We start from the raw sequence: 23,925 nt of genomic DNA, 5'->3' as shown, positions 1-23,925 counted from the left end.
AGCTGCAGCTCCACTTGTGATCTTTTGGAAGTTGTTCATAGGAGAGAAGAATCACATACGCCTTTTTTTTTGCCCCAACTAGCAAAACCATGATCCCCTGACCTCCTGAGTAGCTCGAGTTATAGACACAAGCCATCAGCACCCAGCCAATGCATTTATTGTTTATCTTTCCTCCCTCCACAAGAATGTCAGCTACAGCAGGATACTAGTAGGCTTACACCTGTAATCCTAGCTACTCAGGAGTCTGTGAAGAGCTGAGGTTCACAGTTCAAAGCCAGCCTGAGCCCGTGAGACCCTTACATCCAGTTAACCACCAGAAAACCAGAAGTGCTATTGTGGCTCAAGTGGCAGAGGGCTAGCCTTAAGCTGAAGAGCTCAGGGACAGCACCCAGGCCCAGAGTTCAAGCTCCACAACCCCCCCCCCCCAAAAAAAAGAATATCAGCTCCAAGATGGAAGGGCCTTGGTTTTGTTTGACTGTCTCAGGGTTTATTCTTATACTCTTCAGAAGTGTGTAATACTAGGATACACTACATACTCAATATAAATACTTCTTAAGTAAATGGGCTCAAGTATTGAAACAGTAGGACAATCCTACCAACCAGAGAACCAGTGAGATGTTCCATAGAGAAAGTGGTGTTTATAGGAGTGAAGGAGATGAGAGCAAGACTTGGAGTTTATTGAAATAGGGAACTAGACATTGCAACAATAAAACAGCTATGAGATGGATCTTTCCTTGATGTCTGAGGGGCAGTAAAGCATGACCAAATCCAACTGGTATTCTCCAACTTCTGTGCTAAAGCACACTTCTGTGTGGGGCATCATTGAATCACTGTGTCCCAAAGGAAGTCTGGGCAAGCCATACAAATGACCCAAGGACCCCATCCTCAGGATATCTTCTGTTGCTGATATCAGAGCCTGGTGGAGTCTTTGGTGTTGGGAGAAAGGCACAGCTTGCATTTGAATTTGATTGTTTTCCTGAAGTTTAAAATCCATACATCCAGCCCATTGTCTGAATATTTATAACCCAAAGTCTACATATACATTTCTATAACCTTTGATGTCCTTAAACTTGTTGCTACTCAGATTAGCTTGGATCTGTCTTTGGCCACTCTTGAAAGGAATAGTCTTCAGAGTGATGGTGGCTTTGTGGTGGGGTTTGAGGACTCCAATGCTGCAGCAGAGAATGGGGAACCATCAGAAAACCCTAGAGGCACAAAGATAACCTTCAAAGCCCCTTTCCACTCCAGTTCCTGTTCTGTCTGTTCTACCATGTCCTGAGCCTGTGTCCAGAAAGGACAGTGCAGATCCAAGGATTAAATAGGAGGGGAGGCTGAGCCTTCCAGGCACTTACAGGATTCTCAGTTGCTTCTTAAAAAAGCCACTTCCTTCCATGGTCAGCACACAGTCCTCAACTGGCTCCGACAGTGGGTTTGAAAATATCACCTGGATGGAGAGCAGCTGGTTCACAATGGCTTGTCCTAGAACCTAAACAAAGACCCAGGGCAAGAGAAGGAGCAGGAAATTAATTAGTCCTTATTCACTAATCTACCAGATATTATGGAGAGTGCTATTTTTTAATATAAAGCATTTCATTGGTGTATATTAAATAGGACACATTAAAAGATTTCATTATGGCTGGAAATGTGGCCTACTGGTAGTGTATGCCTTGCATGCATGAAGTCCTGGGTTCCATTGTGCTGTGGCTCAAGTGGTAGATAGCTAGCCTTGAGCACAAAGAACCTCAGGGACAGTGACCAGATGCTAAGTTCACGCCTCAGGACTGGCCAAAAAAAATCTTAACTTTTCCTTTTCTCTCCTCCCTCCCCCCGCCACCGGGTACAGGGTGGGTACTAGGGTTTGAAATTGAGCCTTCACACTTGTGAGGCAGACACTTTATTGCTAAGCCATGACTCTGTCTTGGTGCATACCTGGGCATGATCTGCCTAAGTTAGGCTTCTCATCATAGCTGAGATAACAGGTATGTGGAACCATGCCCATCTTCTTCCACTGACATGGAGTCTCATGAACTTTTCTGCTGAGGCTGTTCTTGACCAAGATGGCTGTCCTTTCCAAGTAACTAGGATTACCAGTGTGTGCCACTAGGGGGCTGGGAGTTTGGTGTAGTGATAGAGTTCTTGCCTAGCATGCATGAAGATCTGGGTTCGATTCCTTGGCACCACATACATAGAAAAGTAGGAAGTGGTGCTGTGGCTCTAGTGGTAGAGCTCTGGCCTTGAGGAAGGCCCAAGGACAGTGCTCAGGCCCTGAGTTCAAGCCCAGGACTGGCAAAAAAAAAAAAAAAAAAAGACAGGCATGTGTCACTGGCTTCTGGCTCTCTGTTACTCTTACTCCTCATCTCTTAGCTCTCCCATTTTTTTTTCCACCAGTCCTGGGCTTGAGCTCAGGGCCTGAGCACTGTCCTTGGACTTTCTCAAGGCTAGAGCTCTACCACTTGAGCCTCAGCACCACTTCCAGCTTTTTTCTATGTATGTGGTACCGAGGAATTGAACCTGGGTCTTCATGCATGCTAGGCAAGCACTTTAACCACTATGCCAAACTCCCGGCCCCCTCCCATTTCTTTTATACTTCTGCCTCCCTAGTAGTCCCCTTTTTACTTTTGAGTCTTTGATTGTTTTGTTTTGATTTGCTTTCCCCTGGCTTTCATAAATGAGAGAAAGCATTCAGTACTCCATGGGCTCACTTTAGAGGAGTCTAGCAGGCAGGTTGGCATTGGAGAGACATACTGAAAGAAGCCCTAAATGCCTTCCCACTCTGAAGGCCACAGAAGGTCAGCAGGAGGGGTCCTCAGAAACCATCTACTCTAGTCGTCTCTTTTGACATTGCAAGGAGCAGAGACTCAGGGGCTTGCTCAAGTATGCACAGACTAGAAGTAGCAAGTCAAATCTTATATGTTCTTTGCCCATTTGAGCCCCTCCTATCTGGCCTGTTTTCTCATGTTGACCCTGGGAAGGGCAACACAGGAAGCACAAAAGAGGCTGAATCAATGTCTCCTGCTCAAGACCCATCCAGCCTTAAGAGAAGGGAGATTTCTCAATAGGAGAGAAAGGGAGAGATTTCTCCCCTCAGCAGACCTCAGCCATCCTATCAGAGGGCTTCACCCTTATGGCAAGAGCCAAGGATATCCACAGATCATTTGCATGTCTCGTGCCTACATTAATTATGATGCCTGGAAAGGTCAAGGTGATGATCTTGTTCACCAGGATTTTCTCTGGACTGCTCTTCTCTTCACCCAGGGCACTGATGCGGATTAGCTTGTCTGTTGACAGGTACTGGCTGTACTGAGAATAAGGAATTTTGCAGGGGTAGGTCTTTGCTAGGGAGAGAACAAAGGATTAAATGAAAGTAGCTGAGCTTGGGATTGAACGCAGGAAAAGTGAAAATCAGCTGGGTATGTGGTTGAATCTGGTGGTTCTTCCATAGAAAGAAGGGAGCGAACAATGTACCAGATCCTGCTGAAGCACTAGCATCTGAGGTGGAAAAACTAGTCATTCTGCTCACAGATGGGTAGACTGAGTCCCCAGCCAAGTTTCGTATGACTCTACAAATAGGTTTTCCCCACTAAACTGGCTTCTTTTCTTGGAGGTAGCAAATGAGGACAGAGGGAGGCGGAAAAGGAAGGATGGAGAGGGGATGAAGGAAGAAAAGATGGAGAACAATGAAGAAGAGGGGAAAAGGAAGGGAATATTCCCCAGTTCCCTGCTGGCTCCGCCTTCCCCCTAATATACACCCTGACATAACCAGCTGTGCCCCCAGTGTGTCCCAGGTGTGTACAGAGTCCATACCTTCCTCAGGAGACAGCGTGATGAAGGCTGTGTCTTGCCAGAATGGGAGCAGGGGGCTGCCATCATGAAGAAGGGACTGGGCACTCAGGTTCACTTTAAGGTCCTTAAACTGGGGTGACATGTTGAGGGCCAGCAGGACAAAGTTGATGTCCTGGCCCATGTTAGGTGGGTCAAGTAGCTTGAATTTCAGGGAGACCTGAACAACATTGCTTGGTTGAAGGGCAGGTGTATCCAGGCTTCGAGAACTGTACTGGCTTTCTCTTGAGGGTTCTGAATCCGCTCTGTTGGATCCTTGAGACCTTCCATCCTTCAGCTTCTGTAGAGCCTTCTGATACACCTGCCTCTCTTTGGGGGAACCTAGATAAGTAGGACGTATTATCAGCCGTGGATGAGGCAAACCTAAGGGGCAACCCTTAGCTGAACACCCAACCTTCAGCACCTCCATGAACAGTGCAGGCTGGGGAGTTTTAAAATGTCATTTCAAGCTTGGTGCCAATGGCTCATGCCTGCAGTCCTGACATCTGAGGTTCATTGTTTGAAACCAGCCTGGGCAAGAAAGACTATGAGACTCTTTTTTTTTTTTTTTTTGCCAGTCCTGGGCTTGAGGTCAGGGCCTGAGCACTGTCCTTGGGTTTTCTCAAGGCTAGAGCTCTACCATTTGAGCATCAGCACCACTTCCGGCTTTTTTCTATGTATCTGGTACCAAGGAATCGAACCCAGGTCTTCATGCATGCTAGGCAAGCACTTTAACCACTAGGCCAAACTCCCAGCCCCAAGACTATGAGACTCTTATCTCAAGTGGTAGAGTGGTAGCCTTGAACAAAGAAGCTCAGGGACAGCACCTAGGCCCTGAGTTTAAGCCCCAAGACCAGCACCCCCCAAAAAAAATCAACTTTATTTCACTAATGAATACTTTCCCTCATTTATTACTATTTTCTAAGAGTCAGACTCCACGTAAATACTTAATACCTTTCATCTTGTCAGCCATTCAAGATGAGGAAAAGGAAGCTCTTGAAAAAATCATACAACAAGCAAGAAGCAGATCCACGTGAAAATCAGCTCTGTCAGACTCTTAAAAACCCATGCTCATGACCACTCAACTCAGTCCTGACATCCTCAAGGGAAAGAAGACCTCAGATGTGGAGGATGAGCCTCTTAAAGATGGCAGGTGTTGGAGAAGCTGGATGGTGGCTAAGATTTTCCGGTGATGGCCTTAGTCCCAGAGATCCCAGAATAAACAGCATTCATGTACCAACTACCCCAAGAGCCAAGGAAATCAGGTATGAGACCACAGTGCCTGTTTTTAGCCTAACAAAAGGCAGCAGGGAAAGAATTGCCTGCCTGGAGAGGAAATTAACTTAGCAGTATGGGCCTTGGTCTTACCTGCTGTTGTGTTAATTTTCGTGGATGATGAACTCACAATGTGACACACTGCTGGTAGCCATAAAAGACCCTGGGCCTGATCTATCCGTCTTCCCAAGGCTAGACAAAAATCCTGACCATAGGCTGATCTCTGTGGATGGATGCATCTGTGATTTGCCTGGCCCCAAACAGAGGCATATGGGGATAGACTATTCTTTCCAGGTACTCTCTAGATTTCCTTCTGATTCTTTGCCAGCATACCTACAATGTATTTAGGGCACACATGCGCTGGGATTGTCTTTAAACACTGAAACAGTGACAACATATCAAAAGCAGACAACCAGTCCATCTGTGCTTGAGTACCATCTAGTGATGAAACACTAGAAATGACTGTAAAATCAAAGAAAAGAAGCAGCCTGCTTTGAATGTCTGGATTGGCAGGCACAAACTAAACCAGATTGATACCATTGGAAGAAACACCTAATCTCTCAATAACCAGCTGATATTGTACATCAATATTGTACAGAAAACCATGGCCTTACTTAATAAGCTGACAAACAGTCTGGATAGTAATCAGTGCAGGAGAACTCTCAGAGAGGAAACTCGGCGAGCTTGAAGGAAACATACAAATGTTTCAGTATTTTGAGAAACTTAAAAAGATGAAAACAGGGCAAGAGTACTTGTACAAAGACTTGGGTTCAATTCTTTGGTACCACATACACAGAAAAAGACAGACGTGGTGCTGTGGCTTAAGTGATAGAGCTCTAGTCTTGAGAAAACCCAAGGACAGTGCTCAGGCCCTAGCCCAAGCCCTAGGACTGGCCAAAAAAAAAAAAAGATGAAAACAAGTTAAGTGACCAAATCAATCCTTGAGCAAAAGTTGCATTCAGAAAAATAAAAAAAAATTTAATATAAGGCCTCAAATAAAAGAACAGGCTAGGTGGTTACCTCTACCATCTTTCCTATTGCCACAGAGGTGTGAGTCAGATTCAGTACCTGTGTCTGCTCTACCCCAGACCCTGGCAGGCCAGGTGGGAGGAGACAGACTACTAGGGCCCACTGAGCCATGTCTTAGATGGACACCCAGACTCACCTTGATATGTCACCATCTCCCAGATTCACAGGGGACCTGTGGACCTCTGTATTAAATGCTGTGAGTAGCTGTTCTTACCGCCTTAGCCCTTGCCATTTCAGAGTCCATGGTCCTACTTTCACATTCCAGCCTATATGATTCTGTCTGAGGCGTTCTCTACCACAAGTAAAGACTTGGCCTATCCAGGGAGCAGACCAGAATTGCCAGCAGGATTATACCTCCAAGGAGCAGACCTCAACCCTTCAATACTACCTCCTTTGTCTCTTACAGGCAACACATTTTCAAGATTGTTCTACATATCACCTTGAATCAACGAAGGAGGAGGGAGTAAGGGAGGAAGTGGGTATGATCAAGTTACATTATATGCAGGTATAAAAATATCACAATGAGGGGACCGGGAGCGTAGTCTAGTGGTAGAGTGCTCGCCTAGCATGTTATGAAGCCCTGGGTTTGATTCCTTGCTACCACACAACACAGAAAAAGCCAGAAGTGGCACTGTGGCTCAAGTGGTAGAGTGCTAGCTTAGAGAAAGCCCAACAACAGTGCCCAGGCCCTGAGTTCAATCCCCAGGACTGGAAAAAAACACATCACAATGAAACCCTTTAGTACAATTAGAATAGGCCAATAAAAACAGAGTTGTTTAATTTCAGTGTCAGATAAAAAGCTAATAAGGAGACATAATCATGTTAAAGCATTATTCATCCTCCTAGAGCCCCTGCTATAAGTTCCAGTTGCTCATGGTGCCCCTTGGCTTGAGAACCTACTCTATATTGACTTTCTCTGTCTCACTTCCTGACCCTCCAGCCAGTTTTTCCTGGTTGTTTATGAACCCTTAAGAATCTATTTCCAGGGCAACCCATCGAATGAAACATCAGTCAGTAAGGACTGGAGGGGTGGTCATGCTACTGGGAAGTTATCTACCAGTTATGCCTTGATAACTGTGGGGATGTTGGTTCTAGACCCTCCCAGGATACCAATACCAAAATCCAAAGTCTTTGGCATAAAATGATGTAGCATTTACATATTGTCTATACCATGCTCCTGTAGGCTGTAAGTCATCTCTGTATTACTTAGCATACCTAATATACTTTAGATACTACACAAATAGTTGGGATAGTGGGTTGTTTAAGATGGTACAGACATAATTTTTACCAAAATAGTTCCTATCCCAGTGGATTGACTGTGGCTGACTCAATGGCAGACTATACTTGTCTTTTAGTGTGTACTCCTCCCGCCCCCGAAGCTGCGATTCTCGAACCTCTTTATATCTATCATATTGACAAAGCACAGACACCCACCCCAAGACTCCCATTGAATGCCGAGTCCCCCTTCCCCCAGCCCTCTCTCCACCTTGACTTGTTCCTTACCGGACCCTGTCCCAGCCGGACCTCTGCACTGTTTTCCTTATCCTGTGTCTGGCTCTTATAGCTGGGAATTTTGTGTGGCTCCCTAGGAGTTGAACCTAACAACTGGCCATTTCAGTGTCTACATTTGACCAACTACATTCATCTACATTTGACCAACTTAGCCTCCCTTCTGTCCTTGTTGGCCCCTTAGCATGTTTGTGGGAGTGAACACTGAGTTGTACCTTCTTCATACTTATAGTTCTCTGTGATGTCATCCCGCTCGTCACTCTGGATGCTCTTTGTGCTGATAAAATTGCCAACAGTAGCTGTATCCTGGTGAAGTTTCTCCTCTTTCCCACCCTGGACAAGCCAGGCCATGCAGTCAGCATTCACCATAGAAAATGCAAAGCACGTGTCATAGTTCAGATCCACTTCTCCTTCTTTGATGGCTCTAACAGAGGCAGGGCCACAGCAGTAAAGGCCTAAAGAAGAGAGGGAAGGAGAGCCTTGTGGGGAGGGTGTGGCAGGCCAGGCAGGGGCAAGGGTGGGGGTCAGGTTCTATGGGAGTGGGGTCACACCTTCCCTCTGGGTGGCCTCACCACCTTACCATTGCTGGTCTCCTGTGGTGTGGCATCTAGCACCTGCCAACCTCCATATCCAAAAGGGAGGTCCCTGCGAGCCATCCAACACTCATTCCAGACGTGGTAGTTCCTGAGGAATTAGAAACCAGTGTCAGTGACAAGGCATGGCCCTCTTAGCTTCATTCCAGATCTAGAGATGGATGGGCAGGTGGGCCCTTAGAAAGACCTAGTGCCTACAGCTTTTCAAGTCCCTGCAGGTGAATACTGACAGGTTTTCCTTCTGTGAGACTCTGTTTGCCTCCATTTGCATTCTTCTACTGTCTGTGAATAAAGGTTCCCTCTTCACTTTGAACCCACTGAGGTTTAAATCCTTCACACTCTCTCAATAGGGCCCCTGTAACCTTTTTCCTCTGCGAGTGTGTGTGTGTGTGTGACCAACAGAGTTGTTGATGTTCCTTGGGTCTGGAAGTGGGACTGTGGGCCCTCATGTGGTCAGAACCATAGGTGGAGTATTAGATAAAGATGTCAGCAGCCCAGAATTGAGAGCTTACATGATATGAAGAGTCTGAAACCGTAATTATAATTTTGGTCAGCTGTCTTTCTGCCTTTGTGTGGAGATACCATGCCCTGGGGTTGAAGAGAAGCAGGTTGATACTATGGACACAGCCCTGCCCCACTTCCTGCTGTGGGGCCTGGCAGGGATGCATGGCCCTAGAAATAGTCAGAGAGATTGTCTCTCACCAAACAGTATCCTTCTTCTTATTCTCCAAAATCCTGCCCGTGTTATCGTAATACTCATCTATGATCAGGTTTCCATCCGTGTCATGGCCAGAGTCAAAGTTAGTGATCACGCGAGTGGGGATCCCCAGGCATCTCATCACTGCAGAAGGGGCAGAAAAAAAAAATCACCTGTGGCCTGTGGATTCCTGGACTTAAGAGCCCTGGGTCTAGAGGAAGTATTTATTTAAGCATCTGCCAGAGTTGGGCAAGAGCTGAATAGGGCCTAGAGCTTGTGACATCTCCCATTTCCCTCCCCCACCACCTCCTAAACCGGGATGATTCTGTGGTCAGGTTGCAGGGTGCTCTAACAAGTCTTGCTCAGAGCCAACAGAAAACCCAGCAGGTTGTCCGATCTCCTGCCCATGCCAGCAAATAGGCCAGCTGCGCTGTCCTGTTTACAAATGGCAGAGGCAACTCAGCCCCACTTATCTCCTCATCTTAAATCTCCCTCTTCCAACAAACTAGCAAGAACTCAATTTTTTTTTTTTTTTTTGGCCACTCCTGGGCTTGGGCTCAGGGCTTGAGCACTGTCCTTGGACTGTCTCAAGGCTCGCACTCTACCACTTGAACCTCAGCACCACTTCCAGCTTATTGCTATGTATGTGGGGTACCGAGGAATTGAACCCGGGTCTTCATGCATGCTAGGCAAGCACTCTACCACTAGGCCAAACTCCCGGGCCCCAAGAACTCAATTTTTTCCTGTCATTTGGATTTGGGCCCCAAACCATCAGCTTCTTCTGTGGTTTGGCTTTCCCATTCACCCTAGGAATGTTTCTTGGAAGCCTCTGTAGGAAAGCTACTGTGGATTATGGATTACAGAAGGAAATCAATTAATTAATTGTTTAAAAAGCAAGACTTGAAGCAGACCAATTAAGATAATTTCATAAAATGAGACCTAGAAATTTAAAATAAAGGAGAAAAAAAAGAGGTCCACAGGATGAAGTTTAGGGGTTGCTAGAGTGAGACCTAGCCAAACTATTGGCGCCCAAGAAACAGATTAAAACAGTATCACACTAATTAGAATAACACTTGAATAAAGCTGTGTGCCAGACATCTTTGTAAACATGCCAGATATTAACCAGCTACCTTATAAAAGAACATTTCAAATACTCATGGTGTCTCATAAATCAGTGAGGAATAACGGTAGATATGCATTCAAGCTACAACATTGTGCAAGAGTTTGGATCAAGATCGAAAGAAAAGTAAGGGGAAATGTACTAGGCCCTTAGGGCTAGTATAGACTTAGGGCTCAGTAAAAATATTGAAGAACAAGAGTTATACTGAAATTAAAGATGAAGTACTGGGGCCAGGAGTTTGGCCTAGTGGTAGAGTGCTTGCCTAGCACGTACAAAGACCCGGGTTCGATTCCTCGGTACCACATACATGGAAAAAAGCTGGAAATGGTGCTGAGGCTCAAGTGGTAGAGCGCTAACCTTGAGAAAACCCAAGGACAGTGCTCAGGCCCTGAGCTCAAGCCCAGGACTAGCAAAAAAAAAAAAAGGCAATTAGGAGAGAGTTGCAGAGTCATTTAAGAGAAGAACCAAAACAGCGCTAGCTAATTCTAATATGAATTACCTACTATTGCCAGGCAATAGTTCATAAATGGACTAATTCTGTCTTTTCAATAACCCGAAGAGATACAAACCACCACTTTCCTATCCATGTGTGGCACAAGTTACTTGAGCCAGATTACCTTGCCAGTTAATCTTAGTGCATTTATCTACAATACCTTCTTAGATTATGACTCACTTTCTGTGGTTTGAGTTATCCTCATTCTCATTCCAAAACTATTAAATGGAAATTTTCAGAAGTAAATACTTTATGAATCTTAAATTCATGCTATTCTGAGTAGCATGATGAAATCTCCAGCTATCCTGCCCAGATAGGGCTCATCCCTTAACCAGTGTATTCACACCATATGCACTACCCACTCAGTGGCCTCCTGGATTATCATGTCACCTGTTGTGGCATTGAAGTACTTGGGTTCAAGTAACTTTATTTAATAATCACTCAAAAGTACAAGAACAGGTATGATGGCAGTGTTATTACGGTGTGTTGCTATACTTGTTTTATTATTGTTCATCTTTTACTGTGCTTCATTTATAAATTGGCCTTCATCACACATGTGCATGTATAGAAAGAAGTTGTGTGTGTGTATGTGGGTGTGTGTAGGTTTGGCATTATCCATATTTAAAAAAAAAAAAAGACCTGCTTTGACAAGGGTTAAGAAATTGTCTCTCTTTATTTTAGGTCAGCCAGGCAGTGGTGGCTCACGCCTGTAATCCTAGCTACTCAGGAGGCTAAGATCTGAGGTTCAAAGCCAGCTCAGGCACTAAAGTCTGTGAGACTCTGATCTCCAAATAACCACCAGAAAACCGGAAGTGGCACTGTGACTCAAGGAGTAGAGCACTAGTCTTGAGCTGAAGAGCTCAGGGACAGTGCCCAAACCCAGAGTTCAAGCCCCATGGCCAAAACAAACAAATATGGGCCTTCTCCATCGTTTTTTGGAATCACAATTAGAACACAGTGCTTAGCACAGAATAAAGATTTAAGTGTTAGATGAATGGGTAAAGTTTTTTTTTATTTTTTTTATTTTTATTTTTTTGCCAGTCCTGGGCTTGGGCTCAGGGCTTGCGCACTGTCCTTGGACTTTCTCAAGGCTAGTACTCTACCACTTGAGCCTCAGCACCACTTCCGACTTTTTGCTATGTATGTGGGGTACCGAGGAATCAAACCCGGGTCTTCGTGCATGCTAGGCAAGCACTCTACCACTAGGCCAGACTCCCAGCCCCCGTAAAGTTTTTTTTTTAAATTGCCACATATTAGCCTTTTGGTGAAAGGCTAATTGAGCTTCAGCTGGACCAGGATGTATTTGACCCCCTTCGCCCAACTCATTGTTTCCAAGCTCGCCAAAGAGTCATGATTCTGGTAAACATTTTAATTGCTCCACTGTTATTGCATAACCTCCATCCACTGTCTCCACCTCTCTCATCACCTGGTTCCAGACTACCCCACCCAAACCTGGCTCCCTCCCTACACACGCACTCACACACACACACACACACACACACACACACACCCCTTGGCCCTTGAGACAGTTGTTTTTCCCTCCATACCAATAGGTTCCTTTTTATCTTCAAAAGATCTATTCTCCTACTGTCAGTTTTACATCTTCTTTTATCCTGATCTCTGTGACTTTTGATATTGAAACTGTTAAATTACTTGGTTTTTTATTCCTTAGCCATCAAAGCATCCAACTCAAGATCACACTTTAAAGTTACAGAGTTGGTATGTCCTCAGTCTGTCACCCTCTATCAGTGTTGGACAGAAATTTCTTTGTGCCCTTGGCCTGCTGCTGCTGTGGCTCTCTGGGATTCCTCTAGGGCTGTCACATCCATGGAAGATCCTGGAGACAGGCCTAGCACACATGTGTTCATAGATGTCACATTGGAAATTCCTACAACCAAAAGCTTAGACCATCAGCATACCCCAAATTAGGTGCAGATCTGGCTAGAGTCCTGTAAGTAGAGGCTTTATCTGACATCTTTCCCCAGATAACGTAAATAATCACCTGGTACATGGCTATACATGTCAAGAGGCTGAGAGAGCTGGCCTGAGCATGGGGGCAGAGGGAGGGTGAGGCCCGGGAGCAGGAGAGTATCCCTGGGTGAGGCATGAAGAGTCAGACGGCCTCCCTGTCGCCTCCTACATGTGACTCATTTCCAGATGTCACTTCTCCAAGATTTCCTCCTCACCTCCTCCTGTGGCTTGCTTTTCTTGCCACATACAAATCAAACTATCATTTGCCTTCTTTACCCCCTAAATATTTCTCTTCTATTAATGTGGCTTCCATTCCTTCTCTGAAAAACTGGTCTTTATGTGATCTTATGACAAGCTCAAATTCAAGGTCATTTTCTTAGCCCGCCGTATTGAACTCCTAGTCCCATGGCCCAAACCATACAGCTTAGCAGCATATTTGCCTTAGTGTCTGCATTAAAAGCCTATTCTCTGTGTTCAGAGAGGGTATAGTTGGAGTTTAAGTACTCTAATTACTTGGTCTTTTGTCTCAGTTCTCTCTTGGACCTGAATAGTTTCTTGTTTGTTAGGTCGTGTGAAAAGAGGAAAGTTTAACCATCACTTAACACGAGATTTGTAAGAAATAAGGTTTGTGATAAGATTTAGCTAGAGAGGGCTTCTTTCTAAATGTCCCTGGATGGGAACCATGAAACGGGACAAAGTGGTTCAGAGGACTCTTGCCTCTTCCTAATTTGAGTCCTCACCACTTCTTTACCTGTGCACATGACAGCAGCAAAGACCCAGCATTGCCCGTAGCGTACTGGCTGGCAGCCTGTGGCATGCCACTGCTTCAAGATGGCCACACTCCCCGTCCATTCTGCCGGGTTGATGCCGTCCATGTAATTCTCACTCCAGTTGCCATTCAGCACCCCATTGTCATCATTGCTGTTGATCTGCAGAGAAACCGTGTACAGAGGAACAAGAGGTGTGCGGCGGACGTCGGAAAATCCATGAGCCCTGAGACACAGAGGAGATCTTTTGACCTCACCTTACTGGGGAACTTCCAGCCCTGCTGGTCAGCTATTCTGAGTTATGTTCTGTTAGTTTGTTACTCTTCCGTTTCAGTTCTGCTGGAAGGTAGAGGTCAACTATTCTGAGTTATGTTCTGTTAGTTTAGTACTCTTCTGTTTCAGTTTCCTGTGATGATGGAGGTTGGCCCTGAGTGAATTTTGTTGGCTTTGTTTTTTTGTTTGGCTTTTCAGTGCTAGGAATGGAACCCAGGGACTTGAGCATACTAGGCAAGTGCTCTGCCGTTAAGCCATGCCCCAGACTTTCTGAGTGCTTTTAAGAATACTTTCAAGACAAAATCTAGAAACAAGACAATATGCCAAGCTGAAGTGACACCCAGCTTTTCCAAAACGTGGAATCGGGAATTAATAGAGCTGCTACTCTGTTCCCAGCTGCTTCCGAGCTCAGTTGAGAAAAACCTACATTGTGATATCACCCTCACCCAAAATGTCTTTGCAGAGGGATTCTGCTTTACCCCTTCTCTCCACTGCAGGGGGCAGCAGAGAGAGCAGAGGTTCCCTTGCACACCAAGGACCTCACCATCGCGCACACCACTCTGCTGATGTAGACAGGGCTTCCCCTCAGGGCGCAGTCTGTGGACGGGTCGATCTGGAAGTGCAGACTCTTATCTAGCAGCTCCAGGCAGATGTCTAGAATATTCTCTTCGAACTACAAGAGGAGGTGCAGAGAAGAAAAGTTACTCATGCTTGGCGTGTGCATATAAAGAGACACACAACTCACCCCACCCAGCTCTCCAGTGGAGTATGTCTGTGAAATAAAACCCTTTTGGACGGTAACTGTCAAACAGAACAGCCATGAACAGCCTCCCAGGCAAGTGTGGGGGTGAAAGGTCTGGGGTTACACCTCTCTGAATGGGTGTGCCCTAAGTCAAGTTCCTTCCCACTCATGTTAGAATCATTACTGGGATTACTGAATTTTCTCAAATCTGCCCTGGTGAAAATTCTCTTTCTCCTTTTTTTCTCCATCAGTCTTGGAGTCCCCTACACACACACACGCAGCCCGGGATCCCCTGAGTTGTTCTTGATAAAACCAAGTTGTCAGTTCTTCCATACTCACTCGGTGACCTAGCTTATCACTAGCAGCCAGGTGGAGGTGATGGTGAGGCCCTATCACGATACCCATTACCCATTGGGTTCTGAACCGACCAACCACATGTAAGTTATCAAACTCCCTACCCGGGGTAGCATGATTCCTTGCTCTTCAGACCTACTGTGTTGCCTCTTCTTCCTCTGAGTCCTTTCCTGGCCTATGCTGTGGTTAGATCTGTAGCTCTGGGTACACCTCCATATTCATCACTTGGTTACACAATGTAGTCAAGGTCCATCTTTGCTGCCTGAGTGGATGTTGTCTCTAGCCAGCTCTTTCTAATTCAGGCCTGGCACAGTACCCAGCACATCACAGGGACGGGGTCTTTGTAAAAAGACATCACTGTAAACAAGTGTGTCACAGTGGGCAGTACTCAATAGCCTTCTCCAATCTGTCTTCCCATTGGGACAGAATGGCAAATAACTTTAAAATATTGCTGAGAGGCTGGAGAGGTTGGTGGGGATAAGATTTTTCCTAAAGAAGGCTGGAGCTTTGGAGCTTTGATTCTTCCATCTTTCATTCCCACAGCCCCTCTCCTCTCCTGAGTCACTTTTTTTTTTTTTTTTTTGCTCCAGCAGTATCAAATTCCTTATAAACCCTGTATCAGGCCAAACTTGTTTCTGGCCTTTGTGTCTTGGCTCAGGTCTGTCTTCTGCCTTCACTTGGCCTAACAGCTCAAGCATCTTTTCTCTCAGGAAGTATTTTTGGTACCTTGTGCTCATCCAAGAGCTTTCCTCCTAGGTTCTAGAACATTCTGCACATATTTCTCAGTCTTACTGTATGCAAGTGACTTGTGGAATCAGGGATAGCAATTGGTTGGTTGGTTGGTTGGTTTTTATGGTACTGGGGTTTGAACTTAGAGCCTTACACTTGCTAGACAGGAGTTCTACCACTTAAGCCACTCTACCACCCCAATGTCAGTGTTTTATTTATTTTCATGTATTCAGTACTTCCTCTATCTCCCACTATTCACATACCTCTAATACCTTCCTGGCAATGAACAGATATTTAGTATATGCTTACTGAAGAAGACAGAAAAGGAAGGGCCAGGGCTCGGAAAACAGCAGCTCCTCACTTGTAATTTTCATAGATGACAGCATACTTCTACCTAAGCTATCACAAAAGCCCACATTGAATAAGCAGTTGGGTAAATGAGGTAGGACCAGATGAGGTGGCCTGTTTCTTCTGACCTGTAGCCCACATGTGGTCTGAAGGCCATGTGTGTTGGAACTCTAGGAAGAAGAAACCATATCCAGCTGATCTAAAGCCCCCCAGTGTTCTAGCCAACACCCATTCTGATCCTCTCCCTTCTTTAGAGCTCCAAGTGTTGAGACAGCTTGGAGACCTGTCCTCCCTGCCTAGCCTTGGACTTCCCGAAGTACCTGCTGGAGGAGGTGGGTAAGTATTAAGTGAGAGACGGGCTTCTAGAAAAACAAAGGTTGCCAAGCATTCCAAAGGATAGGAAACTAATTTTACATATAATATCATGTATTCTTTTAAATTATATTTTTATTATCTTTAAGTAGTTGTACAAAGGGGTTAGTGTTCAAGAAATCAGGTTATAAGTACAATATATCTTGATTGATGTCACAGATCATACACTTTTTTTTTTTTTGTCTGTCCTGGGGCTTGAACTCGGATCCTGGGCACTGTCCCTGGACACATTTTGCTCAAGACTAGCACTCTGCCTATTGAACCACAGCACCAATTCCAGCTTTTTCTGTGTATGTGGTACTGAAGAATAAAACCCAGGGCTTCATGCATGCTAGGCAAGCACTCTACCACTAGGCTGATCATACACTTTTGAAGCTATGTCGGAAGCAAAGTATAGAGGAACAGTTACCAAATGGGTAACAGTGCTTAAGATGACCTCATGTTCTCAGTATCCATTTTAAAATTTTTTCTTTACTAGTCTAATTTTCTTGTATCTTAAAAACATATTGTATATATTCCAGAAAATTTGTCATTTTTATCTGATTTTGAAATTAACCTGCTCAATGTTGTCCAAAAATATATGTTGTGATTTTAATTTTTTCTATAATTGTGATATTTGCTTATTTTTTAATTTTAATGTAATTGGATTGTCCTCTTTCTTTTCCCTCATTGATTTACCTAATGGTTATTTATTTCCTTTGCCTAGCTGACTGTGAGAATCAGCTTTCAGTCTGTTTATCAAGTCTCTAAGACTTCTCTTCTTCATTTGTACTTCTTACACACAATCTTTTTTATTCTGTAGTGTTCTTTCAGTTGCCTAAGTTGGATCCTCTTTTCTCATGACCTCATAGTCTCTCATGGTTATTAATAAACAAAATCTTTGGCTCTTCCTTTTACCAGAAAAAACAATGTTACTTTACAAAATATGTAGCCCAGGATAGACTTAAATTCAAGATCTTCCAGGTATACAACACCTTGCCTGGCTCTGAAGAATATATTTTGTTTTTGCCAGTCCTGGGGCTTGACCTCAGGGCCTGAGCACTGTCCTTGGGCCTCAAGGATAGAGCTTTCCTGCTTGAGCCACAGCCCCACTTCTGGCTTTTTCTATGTTTGTAGCATTGAGGAATCATGTACTCTACTACTACGCCAAACTCCCAGGCAAGAGTTTGTTTTTATGACAATCATGTAGCCTGGTGCTGTGGCTCATGCCTATAATCCTAGCTACTCAGGAGGCTGAGATCTGAGTGAGGATCAAGGTTCAAAGCCAGCCCAGGCACAAAAGGACCTGAGACTCTTATCTCCACTTAACTACCAGAAGTGGCGCTGTGGCTCAAGAGGTTGGGGTGTAGCCTTGAGCTGAAGAGCTCAGGGATAATGCCCAGGCCCAGAATTCAAGCCCCACGACTGGAGCAGAGGTGTGTGTGTGGGGGGGGGGGGGATACAATTACATAGGTATTCCAATGAAAAGATTTATCATCAAAACAAGGGATGAAGCAGTAGTCATGAGGTCAAGAGAGATCCGTTGCTACACACTGTCCCTGCTTCTGGCTATCCTTAAGGCAAATTTTCATCAGGGTGACAGATCTTATGAAAGAATCTATTACTAGAGATTGTGTGGATGGAATGAGAAAATGAAAAGTAGGACCCGCCCCCACACTGGAAATGGTCGAAAACACAAAAATCCCAGGCACCGTCCTTGCCGCTGTGTGTTGTCCTCTTCATCATCACTAACATCCCCAGTGTAATGATGTAGCCCTTTCCTTCCAGGTATTATTGCCCAATTCCAAGGTGGTCAGCAAAGAACATACCTCCCTAGCAGCCTGAGTCACGTTTCATACCTTTCTGGTACCATTTAGTTAGCATTGGTTCACCCTGCTTCCTCTCCTGCATCTTTACAAACCCAGAGTCTGAATGGGCTGAGATTCACCTGTCCATAGTTCCAGGGGCATGGGCGGATCCAGTTCTTGTTTCCTTGGTAGATGAAGCCATAGTCGTTCACCACATACTCCTGTCTCTGGGGTTCGCTATCCAAGTAGACAGCATCACCTAGGAATGAACATGGGAAGAGACAAAGCAGAAAAGTCAGCTTCCTGTCTTCTATCTTCCTCCTATCCTCTGTATTCCTGTCCCATTCCTATCCTCAAAGTCCTGTGGAACCTGAGCTCTGGACAGGGCACAGGATAATATCCAGAGAGGGACAGGGTGGGAGAGGGGGTGGATCTTAGGAGCCCACAGTACTACCAGCAACAGATTCAGTATAAACATGAGGCAGAATAACAAATTTTACATTTGATTGAGTAAACAGTACTTTTATGAGGCCACACAAGAGAATGTTAGCAGATTCCTTTTTCTGGAGAATGTAGCTTGGAGAGTGATGTGCTTTGCCTTGTAACATCTCTCCCTTCCCCCTTTCCTCCTTTCCTCTACTTTTCTGTCCATCTTCTTTTGCTTTCCCTTCCTGTCTCCTGCCTCTCTCCTATTTTTTTCATCCTTCCTTTCTTTTTACTTTCTCTCAGTCTTCTTTTTTACTTCATTTCTCAAATACTCAATATAGTACATTTATTATTTTTCTTTTGCCAGTCTTGGGGCTTGAACTCAGGGTCTGAGCACTGTCCCCCAGATTTCTCAAGGCTAGCACTCTACCACTTGAGCCATAGCACCATTTCTGACTTTTTCTGTGTATGTGGCCAGGGCTTCATGTATGCTAGAGCAAGCACTCTACCACTAGGCCAAACTCCCAGTCCCATTTATTACTTTTTAAATAAAAATTCAAGTTAACATAAAATGTATGATGAAGAAAGATATTAGCAATGACCAAATACAACCATAATGATTTAAGATGATTAGATTCATTATTCTAATCCTGTCCTAGTTGTTATGCTTTGAGTTGGAGGCTGAGTTTAGAGACTGGAGAGTTTGTGGGTGAGACATTGAAACACTTGAGTTTATCTCTCTGACAACACTGCCAGAAACGCAAGAGCCCTGCATGAACACCCGCCTCACCTGGACACCAGGGGTTGAAGAGCAAGATGAACTCCCCGAGCTGATAGGCTGTAACAAACCCCTGGAAGGAGTCGATGCGAATTTTCAGCAGGTATCGACCCACAGCTGCCGTGGGTGGGGCACACAGACTCACTTCCATGGAGTTGGCCTCATTGGTCTCCAGTGAGGCAATCCAGGGGCTGGGTCCACTGCCTCTTGTCAGGCTGAACACAGCCCGAGTTCCTTTGGCCATGTCTGGCAGAGGTCCTAGGAAGGAAGCAGAGCTGAGGCTTCCTATCAGGTCATTGTTATCCTGTGCCCACAGTCACCCCCGGCCCACGCAGGTATATGTACACACACATACACACACATACCCCCTCCCTGTGGTTCAGCTGAGCATCTCACCAGTCTCAGCAACAAAGATGATGCTGTCCAGACCTGGCTGGAAGCCCTGGTTTCTGAAGTACAGGGTGATGTTGAAGGGCTGGCCCCGACGAACAAGGAGGTAGTCAAGGCCGATCTCCTCTGTGTGGTGCTGCACATTGTTCCTGGAGCTCTGGAAGTCTACGAGGGCCACCTCTAACCCTGCAATGGGGAAACAAGAGGCCCGGTCTTGTCTATCACTGACTAATAGAGCAAACGTGAGAAAGTCACTTAGCCTCAGCTTCTCAGTGTCTATGTTGGTACAATAATACTAGCCTGGCAGGGTTGACTTGAGAATCACATGAGGCGTATGCATGCAAGTTCTCTTCCTTTCTTTCTTTCTTCCCTTCCTTCCTTTCTTCCTTTTTTCCCTCCTTCCTTCCCTCCCTCCCTTCCTCTCTTCCTCCCCTATTCCTCTATCTATCCCTCTTCTTTGCCCTGTCCTGGATGTGCATGTCTTTCTGCCTCTAACTTCTTTGTGGACTACCTAAACTTCAGCCCAATACCACTTACCTTTCTATTCTTTCTTATCCTTTCACTTCTTTTCTCACTCTCTTCCTTTCATTCTTTCTTGCTTGTTTATTTGCCTTCTCTCTGTTATCTATCTCTTTCTTTCTCTCTTTGTCTGTCTGTCTGTCTGTCTTTCTTTTGCTAGCTAATTGGAGATAAAGAGTCTAGAGGATTTTATGTGTCAGGGCTGCCTCTGATAATTCTTAAATTTCAGCATTCTGAGTAGCTTAGATGATAGTTGTGCGCCCCCAGCACTTAGTCATTGGTTATTTTCAAGGATGTTTTATGTTCTGGCCATCCTGGGCTGTGTTCTTTCTGCCTGTGTTTCCCTGTGTTATTGGGCATGACAGAAACTCACCACTGGGCCCAACCTTTGTGCTTCCATAGCTAGAAGCACTATGCCCAGCCATTTGTTCAGATGAAGTCTCTACCTCCTTTTTGTTCAAGCAGGCCTTGAACCATTAACCCCTGATTTCTACTTCCCAAATAGCTAGGATTACAGACGTCAGCCACCACACCTGACCCCTGCAACTACGTTCTTGGACTCCAGTTAACAGTCTTGTTTGTTCTTGAACCAGCTTCTAAACTTAGATGCAAGTCCCAGGATTAGCTGCCCCACTTTTAGCCGTTTGATTATTCTTTGACCATTACCAATATCATGTGCTCAATATCCTAGGATCTCCAGCCTTTTAGAGATTCTGCTAAAGCACAAACTGTTTTCCAATTGTCACTATTCTCCAATTGTGCCTCTCCCAGGAGGGCTAAGTTTTTTTTTTAACTTTTGTTGTTTCTGAGTTTTATTATTTGTTTTAAGGAAGGATCTTGTTGTAGCCTAAAATAGCCTGGAACTTTCTCTGCATCCTAGCCTGGCTTCAAACTCATGACCCTCCTGCCTTAGTGTTCCATGTTTCTGGCTTCTCGTTTGTCCATGGTCTTAATCAGGATTTGTTTAGTTTTTTTTTTTAAATTACATTATGCTTCCCTACCTCTTTGTTAGTCTATAGCAATTCACATATCAACAACTCCCTTCAGTCCTTCCGTTAACATATCCCTGGTGTCCATTCCACCTGCATATCATTTTCCACTATCCTTGCCTCATTCCTAGTGACTTTTACAGCTTCCAACAAGTTTTCTGCCTTCTAGGTCAGTCCACACTACCTCCCCTTAATCCATGATCACATAAGCTTTCCTTGAGATACTTGATCCTACCATCTTCTGCATTGCTTATGGGTTTTCAAAATGGCACAGCACTTTGCAGAGCACTGGCATTGCACAAAATGTCGACCCTAGGGCTATCACCTGTCATCCCTAGCATTATACCCAAGACAGATGAAAACGTACATTCACATAAACCTGCACATGAAAGAAGTGTTAGTTCCAATAGCCAAAAGATGGAAACAATGCAAATGTCCATCCACTGATTAACGAGCATACTGTGGAATGGTCCTATCATGGAACATGTCTCAGTCACAAAATAGAATGTTGAACATACTACAACATGGTTGAACCTCGAAAAATTAATGCTCACAAAAGGATGCATGTTGTACAATTCCACTAATATGAAATGTCAAGCAAAGGCAATCCATAGAGACAGAAAATAGATGCGTTGCTGCTATAGCTGGAGGGAGACAGAATGGGATGTGACTTCTAATGGGTAATGAGCTTCTTTCTGAAGTAATGACAGTGCTTAGGAACTAGATGTGGTATGCTTGTAAAACTAATATACTACAGCCTACTGAATTACATATAGTTTCTTTTTTATAGGTTTTATTTGTTTATTATTATTTGTGTGTTTTTTTGTCTTTTCTTTTTTGGTACAGGGGATCGAACCCAGGACATTGCACTTGCTAGGCAAGTGCTTTGCCACTGAGCTACATCCCAGCCCTTGTGTATTTATTTTTGCTCATATAATGGCTTGAACTCAGTGTCTCAAGCTCTCACCTGGCTTGCTTGCTTATGACTGACATGCTACCACTTGAGCCATACCTGTAGTCCAGCATTTTACTGGTCAATTGGAGAAAACAGTCTCTTGGACTTTTCTAACTGTACTGGTTCTACACCTTAATCCTCGATCTCAGCCTTCTGAGTAGCTAGGATAACAAGTAGGAGATACCAACTCCCATCCCTAAGTTCTTTCGATAATATCTTCTTCATTTGTCATTATTGTTATTAGTAAATATAAGCAGGATCACCCTATACTTATTTCAAATTGTATATTCTCTCAGCATGTCTACTGTAGGCTGGCCACTCTTCTAAGCTTCTTAGGACATCACAATCTCGAAGGGACAAAGTATATTATCCACACTCAAAAATGAAAAAAAACAAGACTCAGGTTTTGCCTTAGGAAAAGACCAGGATTCCTGACCCAGGTCCAGTGCTTTTTTCCATTAGCAGCTGCCACTTAGTCCTGCCAGGGGGGCAGACAAGTGGCTTTTTCTAATAGTGGAAAAAGAAGTTCACACCTTGTGAGACTTGTTAACTAGAATGGAACCCCAGCTGGCTCCTGCTCAGGTTGGCACATGACACAGACTACCTAACAGGTGTGGCAGCATCTGCCTAACAAGGACATAGTAGGAATAACTTTTAAAGTACATGAACTCAGAATCAGTCCTAGAGAGATATCTCCTCTTGAGAAAAAAAAGACATACATAAAAAAGTTCAGTACAATACTGCTTATATAACTGAGAAATTAGAAACTTGTTTGAATTCTCAGTTGGAGAGTGGATTAATAGATCACTTATACACATACTGTGAAATAATGTACAAATTGGAAGATATTGAGGTAGATCTATAGGTACTGATTAATACAGGCAGAGCTTCAACTCATACTGCCTCTTGCAGGAAAATATTTACAGAATGATGATAACATGGATATACAAAAATCCATCCATACAAAATACATTATATTATGTTGAATATATATTCATTTTATATTGTTATATATACAGATATATGAATGGTAATATAGAGACAAAAGTCTGGTAACAGTAGTTATTCTGGAGATGGGGCTGGAGCTGGAAGTTGTCTGAAATTATTGCCTTATATTTTACTCCAATAGATGTGTGTTTTGTTTTTGTTTTTGTTTTGCCAGTCCTGGGGCTTGAACTCGAAGCCTGGGCACTGTCCTTGGGCTTTCTCAAGGTTAGCCCTCTACCACTTGAGCCACAGCACCACTTTCAGCTTTTTCTGTGTATATAGTACTGAGGAATCAAACCTAGGTCTTCAAGCATGCTAGGCATGTACTCTACCACTAAGCGATGTTCCCAGCCTCTCTATGTGTTCATATATTTCCTCTGTAGTTAAAATGTGTGCAAAATTTTAAATAATAAAAATGTGTACACAAAAGTATAAACAAAGATAAAGCCATTCAATTTGTGGAGTAAATTGAAAGTTCATCCCTATAAGTGACTTCACCTAAACCTCACAGCAGCTCTTTCTAGAAAGAGGTATGATGTAAAAAGAAGGATGGTTGAGAAAGAGACTCCTGAAGTGAGGGAGGAAGAGAAGAAATGCAGATTCAAAGAACTTTAGAAATGGAAGAGAACTTCAAGACTGTGGTCTAACCCCTTCTATTTTTTTTCAGGTATAGGAGCCAGGAATTAAAACCCTGACTTGCCCAGTGTTAGAAAGCTTCATTTGTTGCAGAGAAGGAAAGGAGTCCTATCCCCTAGTTCCTGGCTCTGCCCATCCCACCCAGCTGTGGAAGCAGCCATGTTGGAGTGCAGTTAGGTTTAACCTCTCGGCCTCCACCCTGCCTCCTGATTCACCTTCTGTACACCTGTAAATTCTGAACACTCTTTCTGAGTCAACTCTACTCCCTTCCTTCTCTCAATTCGTCCTTCCACCCTTGAACATGTTACTATCTTTGAGTTCTTTTTGCCCCTACATTCCAAAGCTCTGTGCCCCTACCTTGTGCCAT

General features: G+C 44.4%; 2 protein-coding genes across 9 annotated transcripts in view; one reads left to right on the top strand and one right to left on the bottom strand.

Moving 5' to 3' along the window:
* The window catches only part of Ccndbp1 (cyclin D1 binding protein 1), a 94,776-nt gene that overhangs the window by 36,750 nt on the left and 34,101 nt on the right, over nucleotides 1-23,925 (top strand). The gene's annotated exons all lie outside the window — the stretch shown is intronic.
* Tgm5 (transglutaminase 5) lies at nucleotides 653-23,925 on the bottom strand. Of its 2 annotated transcripts, XM_090318514.1 has the most exons (13): nucleotides 23,916-23,925; nucleotides 19,479-19,658; nucleotides 19,095-19,340; nucleotides 18,019-18,137; nucleotides 14,091-14,219; nucleotides 13,258-13,435; nucleotides 8,928-9,066; nucleotides 8,213-8,316; nucleotides 7,848-8,087; nucleotides 3,805-4,161; nucleotides 3,175-3,335; nucleotides 1,353-1,486; nucleotides 653-1,172 (listed from the first exon to the last, which is right to left on the bottom strand). In XM_090318514.1, exons 1-13 carry the CDS (start codon nucleotides 23,923-23,925, stop codon nucleotides 1,019-1,021), a joined length of 2,151 nt encoding a protein of 716 aa, XP_090174640.1. In that variant the 3' UTR covers nucleotides 653-1,018. The 2 variants fall into 2 exon arrangements, with proteins under 2 accessions (XP_090174640.1, XP_090174642.1); XM_090318516.1 differs by lacking the exon at nucleotides 19,095-19,340.

The sequence above is a fragment of the Megascapheus bottae genome, chromosome 25 (genome assembly GCF_031878675.1).
Source record: "Megascapheus bottae isolate mThoBot1 chromosome 25, mThoBot2.hap1, whole genome shotgun sequence".
NCBI lineage: Eukaryota > Metazoa > Chordata > Mammalia > Rodentia > Geomyidae > Megascapheus > Megascapheus bottae.
The sequence above is the reverse complement of the archived record's forward strand: the minus strand, read 5'-3'. Positions and strand labels throughout refer to the sequence as shown.